The sequence below is a fragment of the Bufo gargarizans genome, chromosome 3, assembly GCF_014858855.1.
Source record: "Bufo gargarizans isolate SCDJY-AF-19 chromosome 3, ASM1485885v1, whole genome shotgun sequence".
NCBI classification, from domain to species: domain Eukaryota; kingdom Metazoa; phylum Chordata; class Amphibia; order Anura; family Bufonidae; genus Bufo; species Bufo gargarizans.
In genome coordinates, this window is record NC_058082.1 from 262,222,516 (window position 1) to 262,247,619 (window position 25,104).

Sequence of the window (25,104 nt, forward strand, 5' to 3'; positions counted from 1 at the left end):
CATGGGACTGTATACTGGAGGGGCTGAAGGGAGGGAAGTAATGTTATTTACATAAGACTGTATTTTGGATGAAGCTGTAGATAGAGAAGGATGTTATTTAAATTGGACTGTATATGGAGGGGGCTGGAGAGATGGTGTGATGTTATTTACATGGAACTCTACGGCGGAGGGAAATAGTGTTATTTACATGGGGCTGTATACTGGAGGGGCTGAAGGGAGGGGAGTGATGTTATTTACATGGGACTGTATTTTGGAGGGGGCAGGAGAGATGGTGTAATGTTATTTGCATGGGACTGTATGGTTGAGGGAGGAATATAACTACAGGGAGCACTGGAGGGAGCATATTAAATACTGGTGGCACTTCAGGGCAAGCATTATAACAGTAGGGGGCAATATAAATACTGGGAACACTTCAGGGTGAGCATTATAACAGTAGGGGGCAGTAAAGATACTGGGGGACTGTAGGGGCATTTTAAATCCAGGGGATATTAGGCGTTCTTATTACTACTGGGGTCTCTATAGGAGGGACTTATAGATCCACCTTATTTTTACTAAGAACACTAGGGGGGCCTTATTACTACTGAGGGGTCTGTAGATAGCTTTATTACCACTGGGGGAACAATAGCGGGCCTTATTTCTACTGCGGGCACTGTGAGAGCATTATTAATACTGGGGGGCTCTTCTACTAAGGGGGGCACTGTTGTGGAGCATTATTACAGTTGGGGGAACTGTAGGGGGCAGTATTACTAATGAAGGCATTCTTGAAGGGAATTACTATTGGTGGGACTTTGAGGAACACTATTACCATGGGGAGCACTGATATTTCTTCAGGATAGTATTTGGGGGTATTGAGGGGCACAGTGAGCAGCAGGATAACAGTGCTGGGACTCCAGGTTTGGGGATGATGATAGAAAAGTGAGGAAGATGTCTGTGTGTCACACTCTGCAGAGACGAGGCGCGGCTGAAAGAAGTTGTCCGGACTGAATAGAGAAGATAATGACAGAGAAGATCTAGGAGACGTCACCTGGTAGGCACTGGATGTGACAGGTATGTGCTGCTGTACTGCAAATATAGTACAATGCAGTGTGAGAGAAAGGCGGGCGGGGGGGTGTCGACTTAGAGAATTGGGCCTTATGCATTGAGGCTTGGGCCCCGGATCTTTTGAGACCCTAGCAACACCCCTGCAATGGACAGAGCTTTGTGTTTACAGCACCCGAGCTACTGCCAAAACAGCAGATCCAAGGGTGCCCAAAGATCAGTAGGCTAAAGCTGGGTTCACATCTACACCTTTAATTACGGCACTCTGTTCCGGCGGAGGAACAGACTACCATAGTTCACTGTATACGGCATAGCCGGATACCACAGTGCACCGCTGGATGCTCCCTCACTGTAATGGGATCCAGCCCGTAGTATTTTTTGTCCGGCCAAAAACCGGCATGTATACCAGATACAGTGATTTCCGTCAGTCTGTTCCTCTGCCGGAACAGACTGCTGGAACTGAAAGTGCAGATGTGAACCCAGCCTAACTATGGGCTAATGACCTGTAAAGTAGCTGCCCTTCAGCCTGCTCTGCCCTTAAAGGGGTTCTCCAAGAGTATAAAATGTCCCCTCGTGTGCCGGGCACCCCACATGGAATATACTTACCCCAGTCCCCGATCCTGGTGCCGCTCCTGGTCCCCGCACCACCTCTGCCGCTTCTCCCTGCACACAGATGAAAACATCCTGTGTTGGGGGTGGAACGAGCCAATGGCAGGCGGGGACGGGGACGAGCCTCCATAGCATCACCTGAACAGTTGGCATAGAGTTAGACAGAAGTGTTTATCTCTGTACTAGATTCACCACCGTGCCTGAGCCTCTGTGATAAATCTGGTGCAGGTCTAGGCAGCCTAAATTTACAGGATTACTAAATCTGGGCCACTGTTTGCAAAAATGCTAGAAAAAAAAAATGCACCAAAAACCGCAAGTGGTAAAAAGCTTGCGCTTATTTTGACATTTTTTCACTGCTAAAAAAAAGCTATAGCCAAACTCATGCATGTTAGGCCGTGCTGTAGGGTCTTTTTTCTGGAAGTAATAATTCATAATTTAAAAAAGATGCATACATTCTGAGCCTAGTGGTGGCAGAGACGCCATGGGGAGATGCTCTGCATGCACTCTTTACAATGCTTATGTTCTGCAGAGTGTAGGTTCGGGTGTCCTCTGATGTAAAGCTCCAGAGGGTGGCTCTGGGGCTTCTGCAATTTGTGGTGCTCTCTAGTTGTGTGCCCAAAGGATCCTGGTCCTTCTGTGTGTGATATGGGGGCCCTGACCAGGCTTCAGAGTTCTCTGCGTCAAAACCACAAAGCACTCCTAGGGTTGCTGGAACTGCTGGAGATCACTTCCTCACTGGGTTAGATATAACTTGTCACTACCGTCACATTTATTTCTCTGCTATTCCTGTAATACGGTATTTAAAAACTAAGCCAAATGATTTACCAGATTCTGTAGATGGTCCAGACTCACTTTCATCTGTTGCTTCTAAAATGCACATAAATAGCAACAAAATTACCAAAAATAAAACCTAATATAGAACAGAAATGAAGTCAAACAGAAAACAATATACTTATATTATATCACTAGTTCGCACTTCCCAAGATTAAAAAAGAAGAAAAGCTGTAACTTCGGATAGTCTAACATTGTGCTGTAATTTACACATTCTGTGGAACTGTAAATAGGGACCTGTCTGAGACTAATCTGTACATTGGCTGGCACTGAACCTAGCGCTACTTTAATATATGCCATGTCTAATGGGCAACCTGTGTAACACTGTAATCTACACATTGTCTGGCATTGTAATAGGCACACTGTGGGACACTGTAAACTGTGCTCTGTCAGCAATCTTATGCTAAGGAGCACTATAAATTCAGATACCGGTAGTGGTTTGTTCTACATTGTACAAATGGAATTTTTACATCTGTATTTATTTTAAAGCATTTTTTTCTGGGCGTAGAATAATGATGACCTATCCTCAAGATAAGTCATCAATATCTGATTGTTGGTGGTCCAACGCCCAGCAGTCCAGATGATTATCTGCAACCTCATACCAAGGACAGTGCCACACACTGTATAGTGGATCTGCTTGGTATTGCAGCCCAGGCCAATTCACTGTACATAGGCCATGTGACCAATGAACATAACGTCACTGGCCTAGGAAGAGACTGCATCGCCACAGCCTCAAACAGCTGATCGCCGGGACTGCTGGGCGTCAGACCCCCACCAATCAAATATTGATGACCTATTCTGAGGATAAGTAATCAATATTCTACTCTTAGAAAACTCTTTTATATTTCTAGGCCCATTTGACAATTCTTTGTCTAGTTTGGATAACTGTTTTGTAGTATGTTAATCAGTAGATGATTCTTCCTTATGATATTTTAATATATTGTCTGGAAGCATAGTGTTGACCCTTAAAGAGAGTTTTCGCCCAAAATCTAAAAATTGCCAATAAGTAAAGAAATGCTAACAATGCAATAATAGGAGAGGGAAGAGTAGCACTAATCCAAATATATCTAAAATCACAGGATGTACTCTGCACCATCTTATAACATGGAGGTGTCTGTCAGCTGCACACTTCCATAAAAATTTTTTATCACATATTGTCAACCTACATGTGATTGTTCTATGTAATATTTTTTTTATAAATCAGGTGGATGGTTTTCTGGATATCATTTTTTGAGGTCACTCCATGTATCCTAGTTTCTGTCCCTGGCTCTTTAACTTCCTCTTTGGACTTTTAGCATGTCAAACTGTCTCACTTAACTTTCTCCTCCGACCATTCACTGCGACCAGAGAGTCCTAATGTAATGACTCAATTAGATCATTACACATTACACTAATCAGTATATTGCCCTTCTGAGGACAACTTTATCTAGGCCTATCAAAATAATGATACTGTTATCTTAACTATACACTGTGACACAGTGAGGGGCTGTGTCTGACAAGGCAGGTATTCATCTCCCAGCATGTGCGGCTGGGCTGGTTTCCAGCCAGGTGAGGTCAAATACTGGACCGGAGTTTAAGAGGGAGTCTTTCACCTAAACTGACCATTATATAACACTAACACCATGATCTGCATTATAGTCCCCATATTGGAATGCTACTTACTGTACAGCTGTCAGTCGCTTATTTTCGCTACAAAACACTTTCATTTAATATGTTAATTAGGTTATGAAGGTGCCCTGGGGCGGCGTTCAAGCGGCTGGTGCCCAGGCCCCTCGTCACTTTTCATAAGAAACCCCTCCCCTTTCACCCCTCTGGCCCGCCCTAGGTTCTTCTGAAATCAAGCTCCAGCGCCGTTCACAAGATTCGCCGTGCCTGCGCACTTCATTCCCCGTGCCTGCGCACTTCATTCCCCATTATGGGCAGAGGCTCAAGAGCGTTTAATGCGCATGTGCCAGAATGGGTAATAAAGTGTGCAGGAGCGGCGAATCTTGTGAACGGCGCTGGCGCTGGAGAACCTAGGGCGGGCCAGAGGGGTGAAAGGGGAGGGGGTTCATATGAAAAGCGACGAGGGGCCTGGGATCTGAGGCTTTGTGCCATGCTAGAGGGCTGAGAGCCGCATGCTGGGGAAACAGGCAATACAATAGATTGTATTTAATTTTCAAAAGTATAGTACTACAGTCCTGATCAAAAGTTTAAGACCACTTGAAAAATGGCAAAAAAATCATATTTTACATTGTTGGATCTTAACAAGGTTCCAAGTAGAGCTTCAACATGCAACAAGAAGAAATGGGAGTCAGACAAAAAATTTTTGAGCATTCAATTTAATGAAAACAATGTATAAACTGAAACAGGCTGTTTTTCAGCTAATCAAAAGTTTAGGACCACATGCCTTTAAAAGGCCAAATCTGTGCAAAGATGTGGATTCATTGTCATTTTCTGTCAGGTAGTCACACGTTGTGATGGCAAAGGCAAAAAAACTCTCCCTTTTTGAACATGGTCGGGTTGTTGAACTGCATAGCAGGGTCTCTCACAGTGTGCTATCGCTGCTGAGGTGGGACGCAGTAAGACAGTCATTTGGAATTTCTTAAATGATCCTGAGGGTTATGGAACAAAAAAGTCAAGTGGAAGACCCCAAAAAATTTCACCAGCACTGAGTCGGTCTGTCAAGACACTGGACGATCCTCGACCCAAGTTAAGGCCCTTACTGGTGCTGACTGCAGCCCCATAACCATCAAACGGCATCTGAGACTGAAGGGCTTCAAAAACAAAAAACTTCTTCAAAGACCTCATCTCCTTGAACGCCACAGAACTGCTCGTTTGGACTTTGCAAGAGAGCACCAAACATGGGACAACTAACCTTTATGGTCCTGATGGTTTCCAACGTTACTGCCATGACAAGCAGATCCCATCTGAGATGTTTTCTACGCGCCACAGTGGAGGGGGCACCATAATTGTCTGGGGTGCTTTTTCCTTCAGTGGAACAATGGAGCTTCAGGAAGTGTGTCAAACAGACGCTGGCTATGTCCAGATGTTGCAGAGAGCATTCCTCATGACTGAGGGCCCTCATCTGTGTGATAACGACTGGGTTTTTCAACAGGACAACGCTACAGTACACAATGCCCGCAGGACAAGGGACTTCTTCCAGGAGAATAACATCACTCTTTTGGCCCATCCTGTGTGTTCCCCTGATCTAAATCCAAATGAGAACCTTTGGGGATGGATGGCAAGGGAAGTTTACAAAAATGGACAACAGTTCCAGACAGTAGATGGCCTTCGTGCGGCCGTCTTCACCACTTGGAGAAATGTTCCCACTCACCTCATGGAAACGCTTGCATCAAGCATGCCGAAACGGATTTTTTAAGTGATCAACAATAACGGCGGAGCTACTCATTTCTGAGTTCATGTTTGGAAGTTTGATTTCTGTTTTGGGGGGGGTTTAGATTTGTGGAGGTGTGGTCCTAAACTTTTGATCAGCTGAAAAACAGCCTGTTTCAGTTTATTCGTTGTTTTCATTAAATTGAATGCTCAATGGTTACTCCATTGATTCATCCAGATCAGTCGGGATTTATGCCTGGGAGATCCACATCGGATAATATCCGAAGGGTACAGGTGATCACGCAGGTAGGTTTAGCTAAACACCAGAGGTGGGCGATGGCCTCACTTGATGCGGCCAAGGCCTTCGATTCTATCGAGTGGCCATATCTTCTTACCACTTTGGAGCAATTTGGGTTTGGCCCTAATTTCGTTAAATGGATTTCCATATTATATAAAGAGCCGAAGTCCAATATTTTAGTGAATGGATTATCCTCCAGTAGCTTTCCACTAGGTAGAGGCACGCGGCAGGGCTGCCCACTCTCCCCTCTGCTATTCGCATTGGCCATAGAACCTCTGGCTATACGCATTAGAGGGGATCCAGTATTTAAGGGAGTGAGTCTGGGTAGGGGGGAGGATAGGGTAGGCTTGTACGCAGACGACATGGTACTCTTTATGTCTGATGTCGAAACCACTCTCCCTAGAGCGGTAGCGCTGATTGACGGGTTTAGCCGCTTCTCAGGCCTCCTAATTAATTGGTCTAAGTCTATTCTTTTCCCATTGTATGACATGGAGTGTGAACAGATTCTTAATGGTGATCTACCTATAGTGACCAGCTTCAAGTATTTGGGGATCACTATCTCAAAGGATGCGAGATCCTTCCATGTCTCCAACATTGAACCTCTGCTGGAATTTTGTAAGGAAAAGTTTAGGGTTTGGGGTGCTCTGCCACTGTCAGTGGCAGGCCGCATTAATTTGATCAAGTTGGTGGTTCTGCCCAAGCTTTTGTATGTTATGGAGCATGCACCATTTATTGTTCCAAAAAAGGTTTTTCTCCAGTACAAGTCTATGATGGCACCTTTTGTATGGGGGTCTAACAGACATAAACTATCAGTAGATACGTTGTGCCGTCAGAGGGGATGTGGGGGTATGTCTTTGCCGGATTTATATCTATATTATCTGGCAGGTCAGCTACGATATCTGAGAGCCTGGTTACATACAGATGTCCAATCGCCCAGATCAGAGTACCTTTTAGCTGAGTTTCTGAATATTAAGTCACTGTGGCCTGTTCTGGAGAAGCCGAGCCTGTTTCCTAGACAACTACTGCCAATCCATAGACTAGGAGTTCAGGTGTGGAAAGCATGTAAATCCCTTCATAACTATTCTATTCGGATAGTATTCCAGAAGTCCCTCTTTGGGATAACCCCATGTTCCCGTCCTTGACATCACTTCCTGGAATTCAGTTCTGGAAATCGCACAATGTGCAACTGTTGGGGGATGTGTATGAGGGTGGTAATTTTTGTACCTATGACACATTATGTAGTAAACATGATTTACCAAGGAGTTCATTCCATAAGTTCCTACAGATAAGACATGCTTTACAGACACATTTTGGTGCGTCACAGATCCAGATAGCTAAATTTCCTATGATAGGGGTGATCCGATCTCAGGGCCCCAAAGGATTTATTTCAGGGTTGTACACTCACCTGCTGAATGCTAAGTGTAAACTAGCCCCATTGCAGATCATACCAAAATGGCAAACTTTGATACCTGACCTCGCTGATGAGGATATTGAAGATTTATTAGAATCCCCTGTTCTGGTATCTCCGGCCATTAATAATAAGTTCATACAGTTATGTATAATACACCAGGGGTATTTATCTCCTCTGCGTCTATGCAAAATGGGAGTACTTCCTCATTCGCGTTGTCATAGGTGTGACATGGACGGTGCTGATTTCTGGCATCTAATATGGTCGTGCTCACACGTTCAAAGGTTTTGGACGAAGGTTACTGACTTTTAGACTATTATTTTGGGACGTCCTGTACCTTTGGGTCCCAAAATATGTCTCTTTGGGATTTTGGATGAGGAGGTGTGGGGACATTTTGAGAGAATATTTTTGAGGGAAACTTTATTTTTAGCACGGAAAGCTGTAGCGATTCGGTGGATGGGGGAGAGAAGCCCTACATTGAATCAATGGAAGGATTTAGTAAATGCTGTTATTCCGTATGAAAATATTGTGTATAAAAACAGGGGATGCACCTCGAAATTTAATAAAGTGTGGGAAAGATGGTGCTCCTCGCCGCAATCGATGTATTCTAGACAGGATCTTTCTAATGCTCTAGCTGATGCATCAAGACTATTGTAAACCTCTGTCTTTATCTGAACGCTCTGTCTGTAATCATAATTATGCATATTGCATTGTGTCTATGGTGATATGACTGACCGACTGGATATGTACGGACTATGTTTGTGATGTCTGTATAGTGCATACCGTTGTGTGTACTCTATATGACTTGTGTATTTTTATGCTCAATAAAAAGAATTAAAAAAAAAAAATTGAATGCTCAAAAAATGTTTTGTCTCACTCCCATTTCTTCTTGTTGCATGTTGAAGCTCTACTTGGAACCTTGTTAAGATCCAGCCATGCTAAATATGATATTTTGCCATTTTTCAAGTGGTCTTAAACTTTTTGATAAGGACTGTATAACTTTTTCATTATTTTTTTTTTACGAATTAGTTAAAAAATATCCCTTTAAGGAATACTATCTGCAATACTACATGAGCAGTGCAGTGCGCTGCCAAAGCTTTGGTACATTACTTTGTCTGGACTCGAGCCATGTGCACATAATGGAGAAGACCTTCTGAGAGAAAACTCCACACAATGTATTTCAGCGAAGCTTTGCTAGCACACAGCGGGTGAAAGGGCAGTATGAAAATAAAAAATTGTGATCTAGACTCCTTATCTGAACTAGTACTACACTAATACGTCTTAATCTAGCTGAAATATTATGTCGGGTTTCCTGAACAGCAGATTCTCAATATACAGAAATCGGGAACTGGTCAATACTTATGGCAGCAAAATAACATGCTTATGAACCAAAAACTTTAATGACCACTACATCTTTACTTCTCAAAAATATACTTACGGTTGTTAAGCAGCAAGCCAGGAAAAGGCCTATAAAAATAAAATAAAAGTTATTTTTAATTAAACTAGGACGGACACAGAGATATTATATCTGTACAACAGAATACCTATCACTGTGGGACCTACCTGAATGTTTTCACCTTGTGGCAGATGGGCTCACATAATTTAATCAAAATATGTGCAAAGAACCTCACATTTAAATGTATAGAAAATAGCAGTTACGCAATTTAAAGTAATCAATATATTCTATGCTTGCATACAATTTAGTGCTGCGAGGGTGCTGGTAAATTAGCGTGTGCTTTTGTGTTGCAGTCACAGCAGATTTCCAACTGAGTTATCTGAGACAGAAAAAAATTTGGACACGGAGTATTGCCATAAAATAACAAAATACTCATTATTCAACTGAAAATCCTCTCAACGTTCCAGAGCTGCAGCTTTAAAATTTTCTGCCAGTCGTCGTTGGTTTTCCTGCAGAGGTGACAATGCGGTTCACCCACATGACCACTGCAGCCATTTACTGGCCTTAGAGGCATTAACTCCCTTTGCCTATTTTTTTTTTTTTTTTTGAAAACCTAACTAATATTTATTGCATTAGACATCAAATCTAAAAATGGTAAAGATTTTTACATGTGATGACCTCTTTTTTTAACACTTACCTTATGACTGTAAATTTTATAAATTGTGCTGAATCCAGAATTCTGCGCATTGAACTTATTTCTAGATAACTGGGGGCTTTAAATGTAACCCCTGGTGGCATTCCATCCACTACTACACATCCTGGGTTGGCAGTTATTTTCCTATAAGGAACTTTCACTGAGAAATTCATGCCAATTGCTTCTCCTGCAAAACAGTAGTAGAACATGAAAACATCAATAGCATTGAATCTATTGAACAAGTTAATATGGCACTAAGGGTGGAACTACTGTTATGCATAAGCCTCCTCTGCCGGTACACACACACACACAAAGTAATCATGATTACAGGCTTTCCTTTTCAAAGTGTCCAAACCCGCTGCCTATTCCCACTGTCTGTTCCTCCCCTAACCTCCCAAGCTTCCTCCCCTCTACCCTGACATCATGGAGGTGTAGGGGAAGAAACCTTGGGAGGCTGGGGGAGGAGCCAACAGAGATTGGTGGGCTGCCCAGCTGGGCACATGGGAGCTGTTTTGCATAGGAATAAAAGCAGCTATGGTTATAATGCTTTTACAATGTTCTGATGGCCATTGCTGGTAGTTATATTAGTCAAATTTATATGACAGACTCCCTTTAAGAAAAATGTAGAAATCCTGCACAATATTCAATGTATGGGAGAAGGTGGGACAAACTGTGTGGTTACAGAACATACACTACTGGAAAATGAAAAAAGTGATTAAAGAAAGTGTATCCAGATAGTTATATTACATACAGGGTTATAATATTTGCAGTTTCAATACAAAGAATAATTTGATAGTGATGCTCACTGCTCACCAAATTTCCGACTAAACAGTTCATTAACCTGTTCCCTCAACTGACGAGGTTTGTCTACTTTAATGGTTTTCTCAGCGTCCACATCTACAAAATGACATGAAAAAGTCTATTAACAGGAATAGCAATTATTTAAAAAAAGAAAGGTATAAAAGTAGGCCAGCATAAGATGTGTTGATACAGGCTACAGATTAGATAAAGACTGTGAAGAACTGGAAAGTCCAAAGGTAGCTAGATATAAGTGACAACTGGTTGCTGACAGTAATACATTGTAGATAATTAACTTTTGCATCAGTTCCCTGATTACAGAACTTACAGTCAAATGTTCCTACGTGAAAGAGGGAGCAATGGGGCATTGCCATTACAACTAGAGGCTCAGCTCTCTCTGCAGCTGCTGCACCCTCTGCACTTTGATAGACAGGGCCAGGCAGTGAAAACATCATCACCCCTAGCCCAGACAATCAAAGTGGGGAGGGTGCAGCAACACCTCTGTTGCTCCTAGAGACTCATTTGCATATAGTAAAACCAAATTTTTTTTCTCAGCAATGCGGGCACATATGAACATGGGACCAACACAGATGCCTCCAGCTGCCAAGTGCACATGTAACAGGTCTGCCATTTTCATAGGTACAAATCTGCTGACAGATGCCCTTTAACAATGAGGGAGAGGGTGGTCCACAGCAAGGTCTTCCACAGCTCCACATATTTAACATGTGCGCTAGAAAACTGGCACACATTACACCTGAAATCTACTCCAGCTCCTACATCTCCCCCGTATGTTGATTCTTTCTCCCCCTATTCGCCAGCCTTCCCTTAGTAATGTCTCATAACATTTATTGCTTGCATTCTAAAAACGGAGAATTTGTACATGCAACATACCTGGTACAGTTACTTGGATGATATTGAGATCCTCAACTCCAGATGCAGTGAATGATTTATTTTGTGCCTGAATTCTTTCTTGAAGTGATAACAAGAAGCTTTTTTAGGGAACTCATGTTTAATTATGTATCAGACAACAAAAAAACAATATGGATTTAACTTGATCAGATTCACTACTCTCTGAAGATTTTTAGAGTCCAGGACTGGAGATATTTAGTTCAAAGAAGATATGCTAAACTGATACTGCAATACCCCAGGGGACTACTGCAAAGGGTTGATTATTGCCAAAAAGATTAATTTAAAGTCGCCAAGTTAAATGTTGTGATTTACTGTTGAAGCACTCACTTCTTTCTGCAGAGCTATGTTAAATGTTGTGATTTACTGTTAAAGCACTCACTTATGTTGTGATTTACTGTTAAATGTTATGATTTACTGTTAAAGCACTCACTTCTTTCTGCACTATGTGATACTAACAGTGATGTATGGGCAACAGACAGTTAACATTGGCAGACTGTTTAGATTACCAGGGTGATGGACTAGGTCTGTCCCCTGGTTAGTAAGTCTAATGTGAGCAGAGCTACAGGAAGGATGTGTATAAGAGACTTCCTGAAGACAAGGCCCAAGTCCAGAGAACCCGTCTCTGAGACTACACCTGCCAAAGGGGCAACTCTACTACCAGAGTATCCCTGAAGGAAATAGACAATACTTGATAGAAGGTTCAGAACCATTCAGATCATGCAAGATAACATCAGTAAGGTGTTTGCTCATTTATTGTATAATAGACTTTACTAGTGTGGAAAGAACTATTCCATGTGTCACCTACCACTATGAGACAGAATGGTCATCCTTCTCTAAAATCTGTACCCCTCAGCCTTGCAATTGCATGCCTGTGGTTATTTTGGAGACCACTAAATGCCCTTTAGAGAGAATATGTCAGGGAGTACTACTACTTACATCATTGTTGCTGGCTATACACAGCTATTGGGGGAAAGAACTACACTGTGATATACTTTGGAAATATGCCTTATGCTGCTATATGTACTACTATGCTCATTATTATTATGCCCATTTAGTACAGACAGACTTTATTTATTGTAACCAAGGGGCTTGATTATTTACGCCATCATCCTCTGCTGGTCCGCCATTCGCCCTGCAAACCACCTAACATCAAGGGCAGCCCAACTACCATCAGACAGGAGCCCCATAAAGTCAGGAAGTGCTCTGAGGGAAGGAAGGGTGATGCCACCATTCACTGTGCATGGCCCAGGGAGCACCAGAGAGAAGATTGCCACCATGAACTGTGAGTACTACTACCACCATCATTGCCACTACCACTCCTCCCATCCTTACCTTCCCTCCACTTCACTGCAATACATTATAATAAACTCTCAGTTGTGAACAGAACTTAATCAAGACAAGTTCTCTGCTTCTATTCATTAGAAAATATCTTGGGTCTTAAAAGGTGATGCGTAACAGCTAATTGTAAAATCACATCATTTTTATTAGATAATTATTTACAATAAATGACACAATTTTAGAATTAATAGGATCATCTACAAATTGCTGAGAAAAATGTCCTGCTAACAAGAATACTTACTTTGTGGGAACTGTAGAGTTGTGTCTTTTGCAGCAGCCTCAAACAATTCAGGTCTGATAAAAGATAATAATTATTGTATGAACTCAAAAATGTATCTTTTTAAAGAGAACATGAAGTATAGACTTTCTCACTTTTTAATAATAAATTTAATCTTTGCTCGGGTTCGGAGAATTTTCTCAAGTCTTGGAATGCCAAAAGTGGATGGTCTGCGGAATGGAACTCCCTCGGGAAGGCCTTCCACATAGAAGTCTTCTGGATAGGATTCAAACAATGCAAACGGTACCTTAAATGGCTCTTTCAAACCTAAAGCCTCCCCTAAATAAAAACAAAAACAATTGTTTTTAGAGATGAGAACGTTCTCCATGCATTTAATTCTTTGAGGATGGAATAGTTCATATAAAAATATATGCTTTCATATAAACATGACTAAATGTACAAATTGTTCTCTTAGACTTAAGAAGACCTGAAAAATCCCAGTGTATGCATTCACAACTTGTGTTCAGGCTACAACTGGTCAGATAAGTAACTGCAATACAGACAGGACAAAAGAACTAAGGCTACTTTCACATTAGCGTTTTCAATTCTGCTATTGAGATCAGTCATAGGACAAAACTGAACTGAACTAAACGAAATGCACCAAAATGCATTCCGTTCCATTTGGTTGCGCTCCCATCGCGGACAGAATATTGCTGTAAGCAGCGTTTTTCTGTCCGCGATGTGGTGCAGAGCGAAACGGATCCACCCTGACATACAATGTAAGGCAATGGGGACGGATCAGTTCTCTGACACAATAGAAAACGGCTATGGAAGACGTAATACAACCGGGTCAGTTCATGACGAATGCAGCCGGTTGAATTATGGTAACAGAAACGTTTTTGCAGATCCATGACGGATTTGCAAGAAAGGCTAATGTGAAAGTAGCCTAAATCTGACACTCCACATGGCCAAGCTGCTGTGCACAGTAAGAAAACTAGAGAAGTCTATAGACCATCCATTCACAGATGACCATACAATAGATCACAACAACAAAAACATCCGAATATACTTATCTGCCACATATCAGCACCAATCACTGGTCAACTGGCCAAGTCATATACACAGTATGTAGGAATTACTTTGAACAATAACAAGTTTAAAAAAAAAAAATCAAGTTTTTTGCAAGTTGGAGGTTTATATTTCATTCACACTTTTTATTGATACTATAAAGCTACTTACCACATTTCTCATCAAACAGTGCTTCGACTTTTTGCTTTAGATCAGTAATTTTAGCATTCCAAGCCTCTGTTGTGGGAGGAAATAAGGCAATTTGGTTTATAAACTATTTAAAATACTAAATTGATGCATCATTAGTCCAATGGCTTAAAGGGGTTGTGTTACTTCAGCAAATAGCATTTATTATGTAGAGAAAGTTAGTACAAGCCACTTACTAATGTGTTATTATACATATTGCTTCCTTTGCTGGCTGCATTCATTTCTCCATCACATTATACACTGCTCGTTTCCATGGTTACGGCCACCCTGCAATCCAGCAGTGGTGGCCGTGCTTGGATTACTACAGGAAAAAGCACTAGCCTATGTGTGCTCTCATGGTCCTGGCCACCATAGATACCAATGCTTTTTCCTATAGTGTGCAAACATGACCACCACTGATGGATTGCAGGGTGCTCATAACTAAGGGATGAGCGAATCGACTTCGGATGGTACATCCGAAGTCTATTTGTAAATAAACTTTGTTGTGATACTGTACGCAATTCCTGCTCCGTACAGTATTAGAATGTTTTGGCTCAGATGAGCTGAAGTTATTACTTTGTGCAGTCGGGCGACACTTTGTGTAATAACTTCGGGAATTAATTATTACTGCAGAAAACCTCGGTACCGAACTCAGGTTCGGTTGCAAGGTACCACTAGGAATCGAACCAGAGTTCGGTACCAAGGCTTTTTATAGTAATAATTAACTCCCAAAGTCATTACACGAAGTGTCGCGCGACTTCGCAAAATAATAACTTTGGCTCATCGGAGTCAATACATTTTTTTAAAGATTCCCCCCCCCCCCCAAAAAAAAAGTGTGGGGGGGGAAATGCGTCTTATGGGGCGAATACTAATTTGGGGGCCAAAATTAGAGGCAATGGGGGCTACAGAGGGCTGATATAAGGCAATGGGGGCTGCTGGGGCCAAAATGAAAGGCAATGGGGGCTACAGAGGGCTGATATAAGGCAATGGGGGCTGCTGGGGGCCAATATGAGAGGCAATGGGGGTTACTGAAGGCTGATATAAGGCAATGAAGGCTGCTGGGGGCTAATATGAGAGGTAGTGGGGGCTGATATGAGGTCTGATTGGGGTCTGAGGTCTGATTGTGGGTCATTCACATTGGGGTCTGAGCTGAGGTCTGATTGTGGGTCTGAGCTGAGGTCTTATTGGGGTCTTATTAACATTAAGGGTCTGATTGGGGCTGTTAGCTGAGGTCTGATCTGAGGTCTAATAAAAAATATTTTTTTCTTATTGTCCTCCTCTAAAACCTAGGTGCGTCTTATGGGCCGGTGCGTCTTATAGGGTGAAAAATAGGGTAATGTGATGGAAAAATGAATCCAGTCAGCAAAGGAAGCAATATGGGCAAAAACAATACATTAGTAAGTAGCTTGTATTATCTTTCTCTACATAATAAATGCCATTTACTGAAGTGAGACAACCCCTTTAAAGGGGAATTGTCATCAGTAAATGATCTATTGTTTAAGTCAAGTTTTTATTTTAAATATAAATATACTTTTGAAGATTTTTTAATTTACCATGTTACTATCTATATAAAAAAAAAAAAAAAATCCTGCAATTTCTCTGCTGCCTACTAGGCTTAATAATAGGTGCCAGTTCTTGGTCTGTACAGTGATCTCATCATCACAGGCAGGATTACAATGACAGATATCACCTCTGTATAGATAACATAGGATTCAAAAACTGAAGACATGCCTGAACGCCGGATCCGGCATTTTTTCCAATAGGAATGTATTAGCGCCGGATCCGGCATTCAGAATACCGGAATGCTGGATCCGTCGTTCCGGCATGCGCAGATCGGTAAAAATGTTAAAAAATTTACAAGACGGATCTGTCGGTCCGCATGACAAGCGGAGAGACGGATCCGTCCTTGCAATGCATTTGTGAGACGGATCCGGCGGCAGATCGGATCAGCGGCAGATCGGCGGATCCGGCGGCCAGTTCCGACGACGGAACTGCCTGCCGGATCACACTGCCGCAAGTGAGAAAGTAGGCTTACACGTTTCAAAAAAGCAGATCCTCCTTACTCATAGTATGCTATCTGCCGTAGTCTGTGATGTTATGCTTTTTGGGGGGTATTTTAACTGAATATCTAGGCTAGATATCATCAATCTGTTTTGTCTGAAACGCGTCAGCATTTCCTGATGCCGAGCACTGTAACTGCATACTGTTTAATCTGTGGAATAAAGTGGCTGATTTTAATAACTGCCGGAGGAATGAGTCTTTTCTAAAGCTTTATTGGGTAACTATGGTAACTTTAGGTAAGAATTTTTGTACCGCCTTTTCAAAGGCTTGTGTGTGCTGGAGTAAGATGTGCTAATTTTATTAAGAGGTGCACACCTCGTAATTAATCTGGCAAACCATTGGTACTCTGTGAGCCACGAAATGAAATCTAAGTGAGCTTTGGGCTGTTGTAGATTTGCACTATAATTTACATCAACCTCTGGTTTTAAATATAGTACTAAATATCTAACTAAGCAAACCCTCCCATCCACTATTCTAGTCGCTTCAAAAAATTGGCAACAGAAGCGTAAACGTGAAAAATATTGAAAATCTGGTGCCAAAATTTGAACTTGTTTGTGGCAGAAATCTACCACAAAATTGTTATTATATAGGCAAAGAAAACAGTTACGGTAAATGGCAAACTCCAAAATCTTTTCTCTCTTATACCAAAGGAAAACTCTTTTCCTCGTGATTTCATGGTGGAACCATTGGTTTGTGGAGCACAGCACGCTACATTTTTGGATGCATCTGGAAATGAACAAAGGAAAAATATGTACACATATGTTATACATACTCATGGACAAGCAAACCCGATGGATGGACATTTGACATTTTAACTCTACGCGGCATATAGTGCAGGTAAAGTTCTGGGGTACAAACATCCACAGCATGGGTTTTACTAGTAGTGGTAACAAGATTCCTCAGCTGCAGCAGTAGATATCAAATTATTAATTAAAAATAATAATAATAATAATAATACGCTAAATCATGGCTGTTTTTTCACAAAAACAACACCACAACTGTCCACAGGTTGTGTAGCATTGCCACTTATACTCATTCACTTCAAAGAAGCTGAGCTGCAATACCAGACACCAGGGCAGGTGTGTTTCTGGACAACCCCTATAAAGTGTCCCTTTAAGACAGATCCAATTCAATTATAGAACCAAGTAGAGTTCAATATATATTATACATTAAGTTAGTGATCATGGGCATAAAGCAGACGGGACAGATTGCTAGTCATCTGCAAACTACAGGCATCTTGTAAAGTCTGTGGGGCACATGTATCATTTGCGATGGTTTTGGTGTCAGTTTTAAGTCTGCCTTTGCTTTGTGAGGTTGAGAGAAATTTAAGAAATGAGGCACAGTAATAATTTATTTGGCGCAAGTGCAATGTGATATACATCTATGTCTATAAAAGTACACCAGGGGGGTTGCTTCCATGGAGATGAAACTTTAGCAAATGTCACAAATAGAGAATATAAGTTTATTGATGCAGAGGGCTATAGTTGAACTCATTGCTACTACAGTGAAACCTCTTTGAGAAGACCACTCTCTCATCCAGACCAGATTTCTATGATGGATTTTTATTTCCATCATGTTATGTACACTTAGCCATCTTCTTTAAGGGAACTTTCACACTTGCGTTATTCTTTTCCGGCATAGAGTTCCATCAAAAGGGCTCTATGCCGGAAAAGAACTGATCAGGCATATCCCAATGCATTCTAAATAGATAGAAATCCGTTCAGTTTGCATCAGTATGCCTTCCGTTCAGTCACTGTCAGGCGTTTTGGCCGGACATAATCCCGCGCATGCTGCGGTATTATGTCCGGCCAAAATGCCTGATCAGTCGCCAGAATGCCAGATCCGGCATTAATTCTCATTGACTTGCATTAGTGCCGGCATTGCAAAACAACTGAAGGACGGATACGTCCTTCCAGTCTGCGCATGACAAGTGGAGAGACAGATACGTTCTTGCAATGCATTTGTAGACGGATCCGTCTAAAAATGCTGTCAGTTGTCACACTATTCAGCGGATCAGGCAGGCAGCTCCGACGACGGAACTGCCCCCCGGATCACACTAATGCTAGTGTGAAAGTACCCTAAGAAGAGAACCCAGTAGAAGACCACTTTTTCATTGCAATTTTAGGTGGTCGTCTCAAAGAGGTTATACTGTATTACTCCATACTAAGGCAATTCATAAGAGACACTTTCAGAGGAATTGCACCATATCTTACCATCATCTGCAGACTGATTTCCAGGACGGTGTCCCTTGCCCGAGCTCTGAACTGCTACAAAAACAATGGTGATGATGTCTATTAGCTTACACAAGCACAGAGGGCTATGAAGAGAATTGCTAGATCCTGGATACACAGTATATAACTGATTACCACTGTAATAGAACTGAGAATGGAATATGTCTAGTTACTGCACAGTGCCTATGTGCAGCACATGTGAGAAATATTCATTCTTCCTACTCATGTAAGAAAACTGAACTACAGTGCATTGAATATTTTTTCACATTTACTAGCAAAAAGATTATTTCATGTGCAAAGTATAATACATGTTTCCATAGAAAAATTCTGTGCAGAATTCAGGGCTATTAAGTTGTGAAATTGCTGCAGACTTTGCAATGCAAAGGGTGAAATCTGAGGCAAACTAGCAGCAAAGTCTACATTTATGACTCTTATATAGGACACTGATATTTATGCAATGCATCTATACACTCACCTAAAGAATTATTAGGAACACCTGTTCTATTTCTCATTAATGCGATTATCTAGTCAACCAATCACATGGCAGTTGCTTCAATGCATGTAGGGTTGTGGTCCTGGTCAAGACAATCTCCTGAACACCAAACTGAATGTCAGAATGGGAAAGAAAGGTGATTTAAGCAATTTGGAGCGTGGCATGGTTGTTGGTGCCAGATGGGCCGGTCTGAGTATTTCACAATCTGCTCAGTTACTGGGATTTTCACGCACAACCATTTCTAGGGTTTACAAAGAATGGTGTGAAAAGGGAAAAACATCCAGTATGTAGCAGTCCTGTGGGCGAAAATGCATTGTTGATGCTAGAGGTCAGAGAAGAATGGGCTGACTGATTCAAGCTGATAGAAGAGCAACGTTGACTGAAATAACCACTCATTACAACCGAGGTATGCAGCAAAGCATTTGTGAAGCCACAACACGCACAACCTTGAGGCGGATGGGCTACAACAGCAGAAGACCCCACCGGGTACCACTCATCTCCACTACAAATAGGAAAAAGAGGCTACAATTTGCACAAGCTCACCAAAATTGGACTGTTGAAGACTGGAAAAATGTTGCCTGGTCTGATGAGTCTCGATTTCTGTTGAGACATTCAAATGGTAGAGTCCGAATTTGGCATAAACAGAATGAGAACATGTATCCATCATGCCTTGTTACCACTGTGCAGGCTGGTGGTGGTGGTGTAATGGTGTGGGGGATGTTTTCTGGGCACACTTTAGGCCCCTTAGTGCCAATTGGCCATAGTTTAAATGCCACAGGCTACCTGAGCATTGTTTCTGACCATGTCCATCCCTTCATGACCACCATGTACCCATCCTCTGATGGCTACTTCCAGCAGGATAATGCACCATGTCACAAAGCTCAAATAATTTCAAATTGGTTTCTTGAACATGACAATGAATTCACTGTACTAAAATGGCCCCCACAGTCACCAGATCTCAACCCAATAGAGCATCTTTGGGATGTGGTGGAACAGGAGCTTTGTGCCCTGGATGTGCATCCCTCAAATCTCCATCAACTGCAAGATGCTATCCTATCAATATGGGCCAACATTTCTAAAGAATGCTATCAGCACCTTGTTGAATCAATGCCACATAGAATTAAGGCAGTTCTGAAGGCAAAAGGGGTCCAACACCGTATTAGTATGGTGTTCCTAATAATTCTTTAGGTGAGTGTAGTTGTGTTATTCAACTGCACCTATATAATTATCATCTTATTTTTTTTCTTGTTGCTATTGTTTATGTTTTTCAGCCTTTATTGGCGGTTCCTACTGCTCATGTGCTTCCAACAGACAGCTGGTATGTAGCCAGGATTTTTGGACAGATTCAACTTTTTTTACATAAATTTTCTGTATGTAAATATAACAAAAACTATATGAATATTTGTGTCAACAAAAAGACTTCATTATAATGTAATACTGCTATTTATGCAGAAACGGCAGTACCCCCTGCACTTCCTGCTGTCAAACCTAAACTTCTGGCAGGAATGCCAGCAACCATTGAGGTAACCTTAAAAGTTTTTTTTTATATATAGGTCATCAGTATCTGATTGGTGGGGTCTGACACTCAGGACTAGGGCTGCAGTAAACGATTATTTTAGTAATCGAGTATTCTATCGATTATTTTTTACGATTAATCGAGTAATCTAATAAGAAAAAAATAATAATTTCCTTTATAAAAACTCATCAGACCCCCTGCCATCAGTCCCCAACACCCTTTGTTCCCCACTGTGCGATCAGCCCAAGTGCATCAGCTCTGCCCCCACACAGTGCCCCATCAGCTCTGCCCCCACACAGTGCCCCATCAGCTCTGCCCCCACACAGTGCCCCATCAGCTCTGCTCCCACACAGTGCCCCATCAGCTCTGCCCCCACACAGTGCCCCATCAGCTCTGCCCCCACAGCTCTGCCCCCACACAGTGCCCCATCAGCTCTGCCCCCACACAGTGCCCCATCAGCTCTGCCCCCACACAGTGCCCCATCAGCTCTGCCCCCACAGCTCTGCCCCCACACAGTGCCCCATCAGCTCTGCCCCCACACAGTGCCCCATCAGCTCTGCCCCCACACAGTGCCCCATCAGCTCTGCCCCCACACAGTGCCCCATCAGCTCTGCCCCCACACAGTGCCCCATCAGCTCTGCCCCCACACAGTGCCCCATCAGCTCTGCCCCCACACAGTGCCCCATCAGCTCTGCCCCCACACAGTGCCCCATCAGCTCTGCCCCCACAGCTCTGCCCCCACACAGTGCCCCATCAGCTCTGCCCCCACACAGTGCCCCCTCAGCTCTGCCCCCACACAGTGCCCCATCAGCTCTGCCCCCACAGCTCTGCCCCGTCAGCTCTGCCCCCACACAGTGCCCCATCAGCTCTGCCCCCACAGCTCTGCCCCATCAGCTCTGCCCCCACAGCTCTGCCCCCACACAGTGCCCCATCAGCTCTGCCATCAGTGTGCCATCAGCTCTGCTGCCACGCTCCTCCTGACACCCGGATTGCACAGCGTCACTGGTTTCTATGACGCTGTGCACTCCAGGCGCCTGGCCTTAGTTGCGCCCCACCCCCTCGGTTTCACCAACTTACCTTTCCAGCAGGGGTGCTGCCGACACTCCATCGCTCTGCGCTGCTCTGCTCCTGACGTCACACAGTGCGTCAGGTCACGGCGTGCGTACGTCAGGAGGTCAGAGCAGCGCAGGACCATGGACGTACTATGGAGTGTCCGGAGGCCGCCTGCTGGAAAGGTGAGTATTGCAGGCCAGCGGGAGACCACGGAGCAGGAGTAATAGCAAGCGCTTCACTCCCGCTCTGTGGTCACATGACACAAACGAATCTTCGATGCAAAAAATTTGCATCGAGGATTTTTTTGTGTCGAATTACTCGATTTAATCGAGTAATCGTTTCAGCCCTACTCAGGACCCCCGCTGATCAGCTGTTTCAGCGCCAAGGCTTTCTCGCAGCTTTCCCTAGGCCAGTGACATTATGGTCATTGGTCACACCGCCTAGGCGCAGCTCAGCCCCATTGAAATGAATGGGGCTGAGCTGCAATACCAAGCACAGCCGCTATACAATGTACAGCAGTGTGCTTGGTGAGCTGCGATAAGGTCACAGCGCTCATAGGAGCATTGGTGCCTTCTCAAACAGCTAATCAGCGGGGGTCCTAGGTGCCAGACCAGAAATAAGCAATAATAATATTTGAATTAAGAATAATGACTTTGGGTTTTTACCCTTTAAGAACTGGCCTATTTTGGCTCTTTAGGGTCAGGTGATTTTTTTTCCCATCAACGGATTCTAAAGCTACATGCAGACAAACATTAAAAATGGCTGTGTGATGGCCATTTTTGGCACCAATTAAAGTCATAAAGGCTATTCATATGGCCATTTTTTTAATGGCCAGTGAACAGCGGCCATCAAAAAATAGGACATGTCCTATTTTTGTCCGTTTTCACGGCCAGACAGACCCCATTGAAATCAATGGGACCATTTTTAACGGACGCTTAGACAAGAGTGCACCTGTCTAAAAGCCGTTAGTTTGGTTCGCTAGTTCACTATGGCCTTTTAGGGGTTAAAAGGAAAAAAAACACTCACCTCATCCACTTGCATGCGCAGAGGCAGTCGCTCCTCTCTTGATTGTAAAGGACCTGCCCTCAGCGTGATGATGTCGCCATGTAATCATGCTAGGAACGAGCGGTGATGTTGTCAAGCTTAGCGCAGGTCCTTTGGCAGGTCTTTCACAATCAAGAGAAGAACAACTGGGATTTGAGGGATTTTTTTTTCTGCTAAAAATAAAGCTGAGGACCACAACGGGGGACATTATTACTGCTGGGGCCACTATGGGGGACATTACTACTGATGGGGCCCCTATGGCGGACTTTATTACTGCTGGTAGCCACTATAGGGGACATTATTACTGCTCTGGGCCATTATTGAGGAAATTATGTATATTGCAGGGGTTGGGATTTTTTTATATATATATATATATATATATATATATATATATACAGTTGCAATAAAAAGTATGTGAACCCTTTGGAATGATATTGATTTCTGCACAAATTGGGCATAAAATGTGATCTGATCTTCATCTAAGTCACAACAATAGACAATCACAGTCTGCTTAAACTAATAACACACAAAGAGTTAAATGTTACCATGTTTTTATTGAACACACCATGTAAACATTCACAGTGCAGGTGGAAAAAGTATGTGAACCCTTGGATTTAATAACTGGTTGAACCTCCTTTGGCAGCAATAACTTCAACCAAACGTTTCCTGTAGTTGCAGATCAGACGTGCACAACGGTCAGGAGTAATTCTTGACCATTCCTCTTTACAGAACTGCTTCAGTTCAGCAATATTCTTGGGATGTCTGGTGTGAATCGCTTCCTTGAGGCCATGCCACAGCATCCCAATCGGGTTGAGGTCAGGACTCTGACTGGGCCACTCCAGAAGGCGTATTTTCTTCTGTTTAAGCCATTCTGTTGTTGATTTACTTCTATGCTTTGGGTCATTGTCCTGTTGCAACACCGATCTTCTGTTGACCTTCAGCTGGTGGACTGTCATGGTCTTACCTTCTTACTGTTCTCCTTCGTTTGACATGTGCTGGCGGCCATCTTGGTTTCTGGGTTTCTTGTAGCCTCCCACCCTGCGGCTTCTCCTTCCCACTGGGAGGAGCTGGATGCCTAGCTCATATATATAGGAGGTCTGTGGCTTCAGTTCCTTGCTTGGTCCTCCTGTGTTCACATGCTTCTAAGACTGCTGCTGCTTCTGGTTCCTGATCCTGGCCTCGTCTGACTACCCCGTTGGTTCCTGATCCCGGCTTCGTCTGACTACCCTGCCTGTTCCTGATCCTGGCTTCGTCTGACTACCCTTCTGGTTCCTGACCTCTGTCTACGCAAGACCCTGCTTCGGTTTAGCCATCCGTTTGGACTTTTGCTTACAGCTTTATTTTCAATAAAGCCTTCTTATTTCCACTTATCTCTTGTTGTACGTCTGGTTCATGGTTCCATGACATTAGGACCAAGCCATGAATTTTGACGGTACAGGGCCATCCTCGCTACCTACGCTGGTTGCCAGACTTGATCAGCAGGATCACCTGTTGGGTCGGTTCGCTGTGGCGTTGCAAACCCTGCTTGAACGCACGGCTCATTTCGCTCCCGTTGCCGATGGGTCGGTTGTCGCTCCTGGGCCCGCTCCTACTGCCGCTCCGGTTGTTGCGCCAGAGTCTACCCCGACACCTGTTGCTGCGCCTGCGGTGTCTCGGGGTATGACCGGTTCTGCCCCCCTTCCACAGCGCTTTGGGGGAGAGCCAACTCAGTGCCGAGGTTTCCTTAACCAGGTGGGCATTTATTTCGAGTTGCTGCCACATGCCTTTCCTACTGAGAGATCAAAGGTGGGCTTCTTGATCTCGCTGCTCTCGGACAAGGCCTTGGCCTGGGCCAGCCCTTTATGGGAGAACAACAATCCGGTGGTTGCCGAGTTTTCCGGTTTTGTTGCTTCTTTTCGGAAGGTATTCGATGTGCCGGCTCGTGCTGCCTCTGCTGCGAAGCTCCTTATGTCCATCAGACAGGGTTCACGATCCGTAGCTGAATACGCCATTGAGTTTCGTACCCTGGCAGCAGAGGTGGGCTGGAATAATGAGGCTCTGGTCGCTGCTTTCTCTCATGGTCTCTCGGATGCCTTGAAGGATGAGGTTGCAGCTAAGGACCTACCAGTGGAGCTCGAGTCTCTTATTTCTTTCCTGATTTTGATTGACACCAGACTCAGGGAGAGACCTTCCTTTAAGGAGAGCCTGCGGAGGCCTTCTAACAGATTGGCGCCTACGTTTGCTGTCCCACCCGTGCCTCCCTCTCCTCCCAAGCCTCCTGGGGATGACTCGTCTGGGGGTGAACCCATGCAGCTGGGGTTTGCTCGCCTGTCCGAGGGGGAGAGGGTACTCCGGAGACGCGAGGGCCGATGCATGTACTGTGGTCTCGGTGGGCATTTTCGGTTGGCATGTCCGAACCGTCCGGGAAACGCTCGCACCTGAGATCCTGTCGGGGGCAGATCTTGGGTGGAGTCTCCTCGTCCCCGGTTTCCCGTGTTGACAAACCACTGATCACTGTTGTCCTCTCCTGGGTCGGGGGCTCGGTGACGACCCAGGCGTTGGTGGACTCTGGTGCTGGTGGTTTGTTCATTGATAGTGTGTTCGCTGCCGCCAATTCCATTC

At 43.7% G+C, this 25,104-nt stretch overlaps 1 protein-coding gene across 4 annotated transcripts in view; it reads right to left on the reverse strand.

Moving 5' to 3' along the window:
• GTF2I (general transcription factor IIi) overlaps window positions 1-25,104 on the reverse strand; it is a 122,527-nt gene that overhangs the window by 15,776 nt on the left and 81,647 nt on the right. For 2 of the 4 annotated variants that reach the window (XM_044285214.1, XM_044285215.1), the window contains exons 21-31: window positions 19,434-19,490; window positions 18,380-18,433; window positions 16,812-16,892; window positions 14,091-14,156; window positions 13,007-13,190; window positions 12,876-12,928; window positions 11,279-11,356; window positions 10,403-10,486; window positions 9,593-9,776; window positions 8,938-8,966; window positions 2,473-2,514 (exon numbers count right to left, since the gene is read on the reverse strand). In XM_044285214.1, coding sequence (XP_044141149.1) covers window positions 2,473-2,514; window positions 8,938-8,966; window positions 9,593-9,776; window positions 10,403-10,486; window positions 11,279-11,356; window positions 12,876-12,928; window positions 13,007-13,190; window positions 14,091-14,156; window positions 16,812-16,892; window positions 18,380-18,433; window positions 19,434-19,490 — 912 coding nt within the window. Of the gene's footprint in view, window positions 1-2,472; window positions 2,515-8,937; window positions 8,967-9,592; window positions 9,777-10,402; window positions 10,487-11,278; window positions 11,357-12,875; window positions 12,929-13,006; window positions 13,191-14,090; window positions 14,157-16,811; window positions 16,893-18,379; window positions 18,434-19,433; window positions 19,491-25,104 lie in introns of those variants that run through there. The other 2 variants (XM_044285216.1, XR_006388222.1) reach the window with 2 other exon arrangements.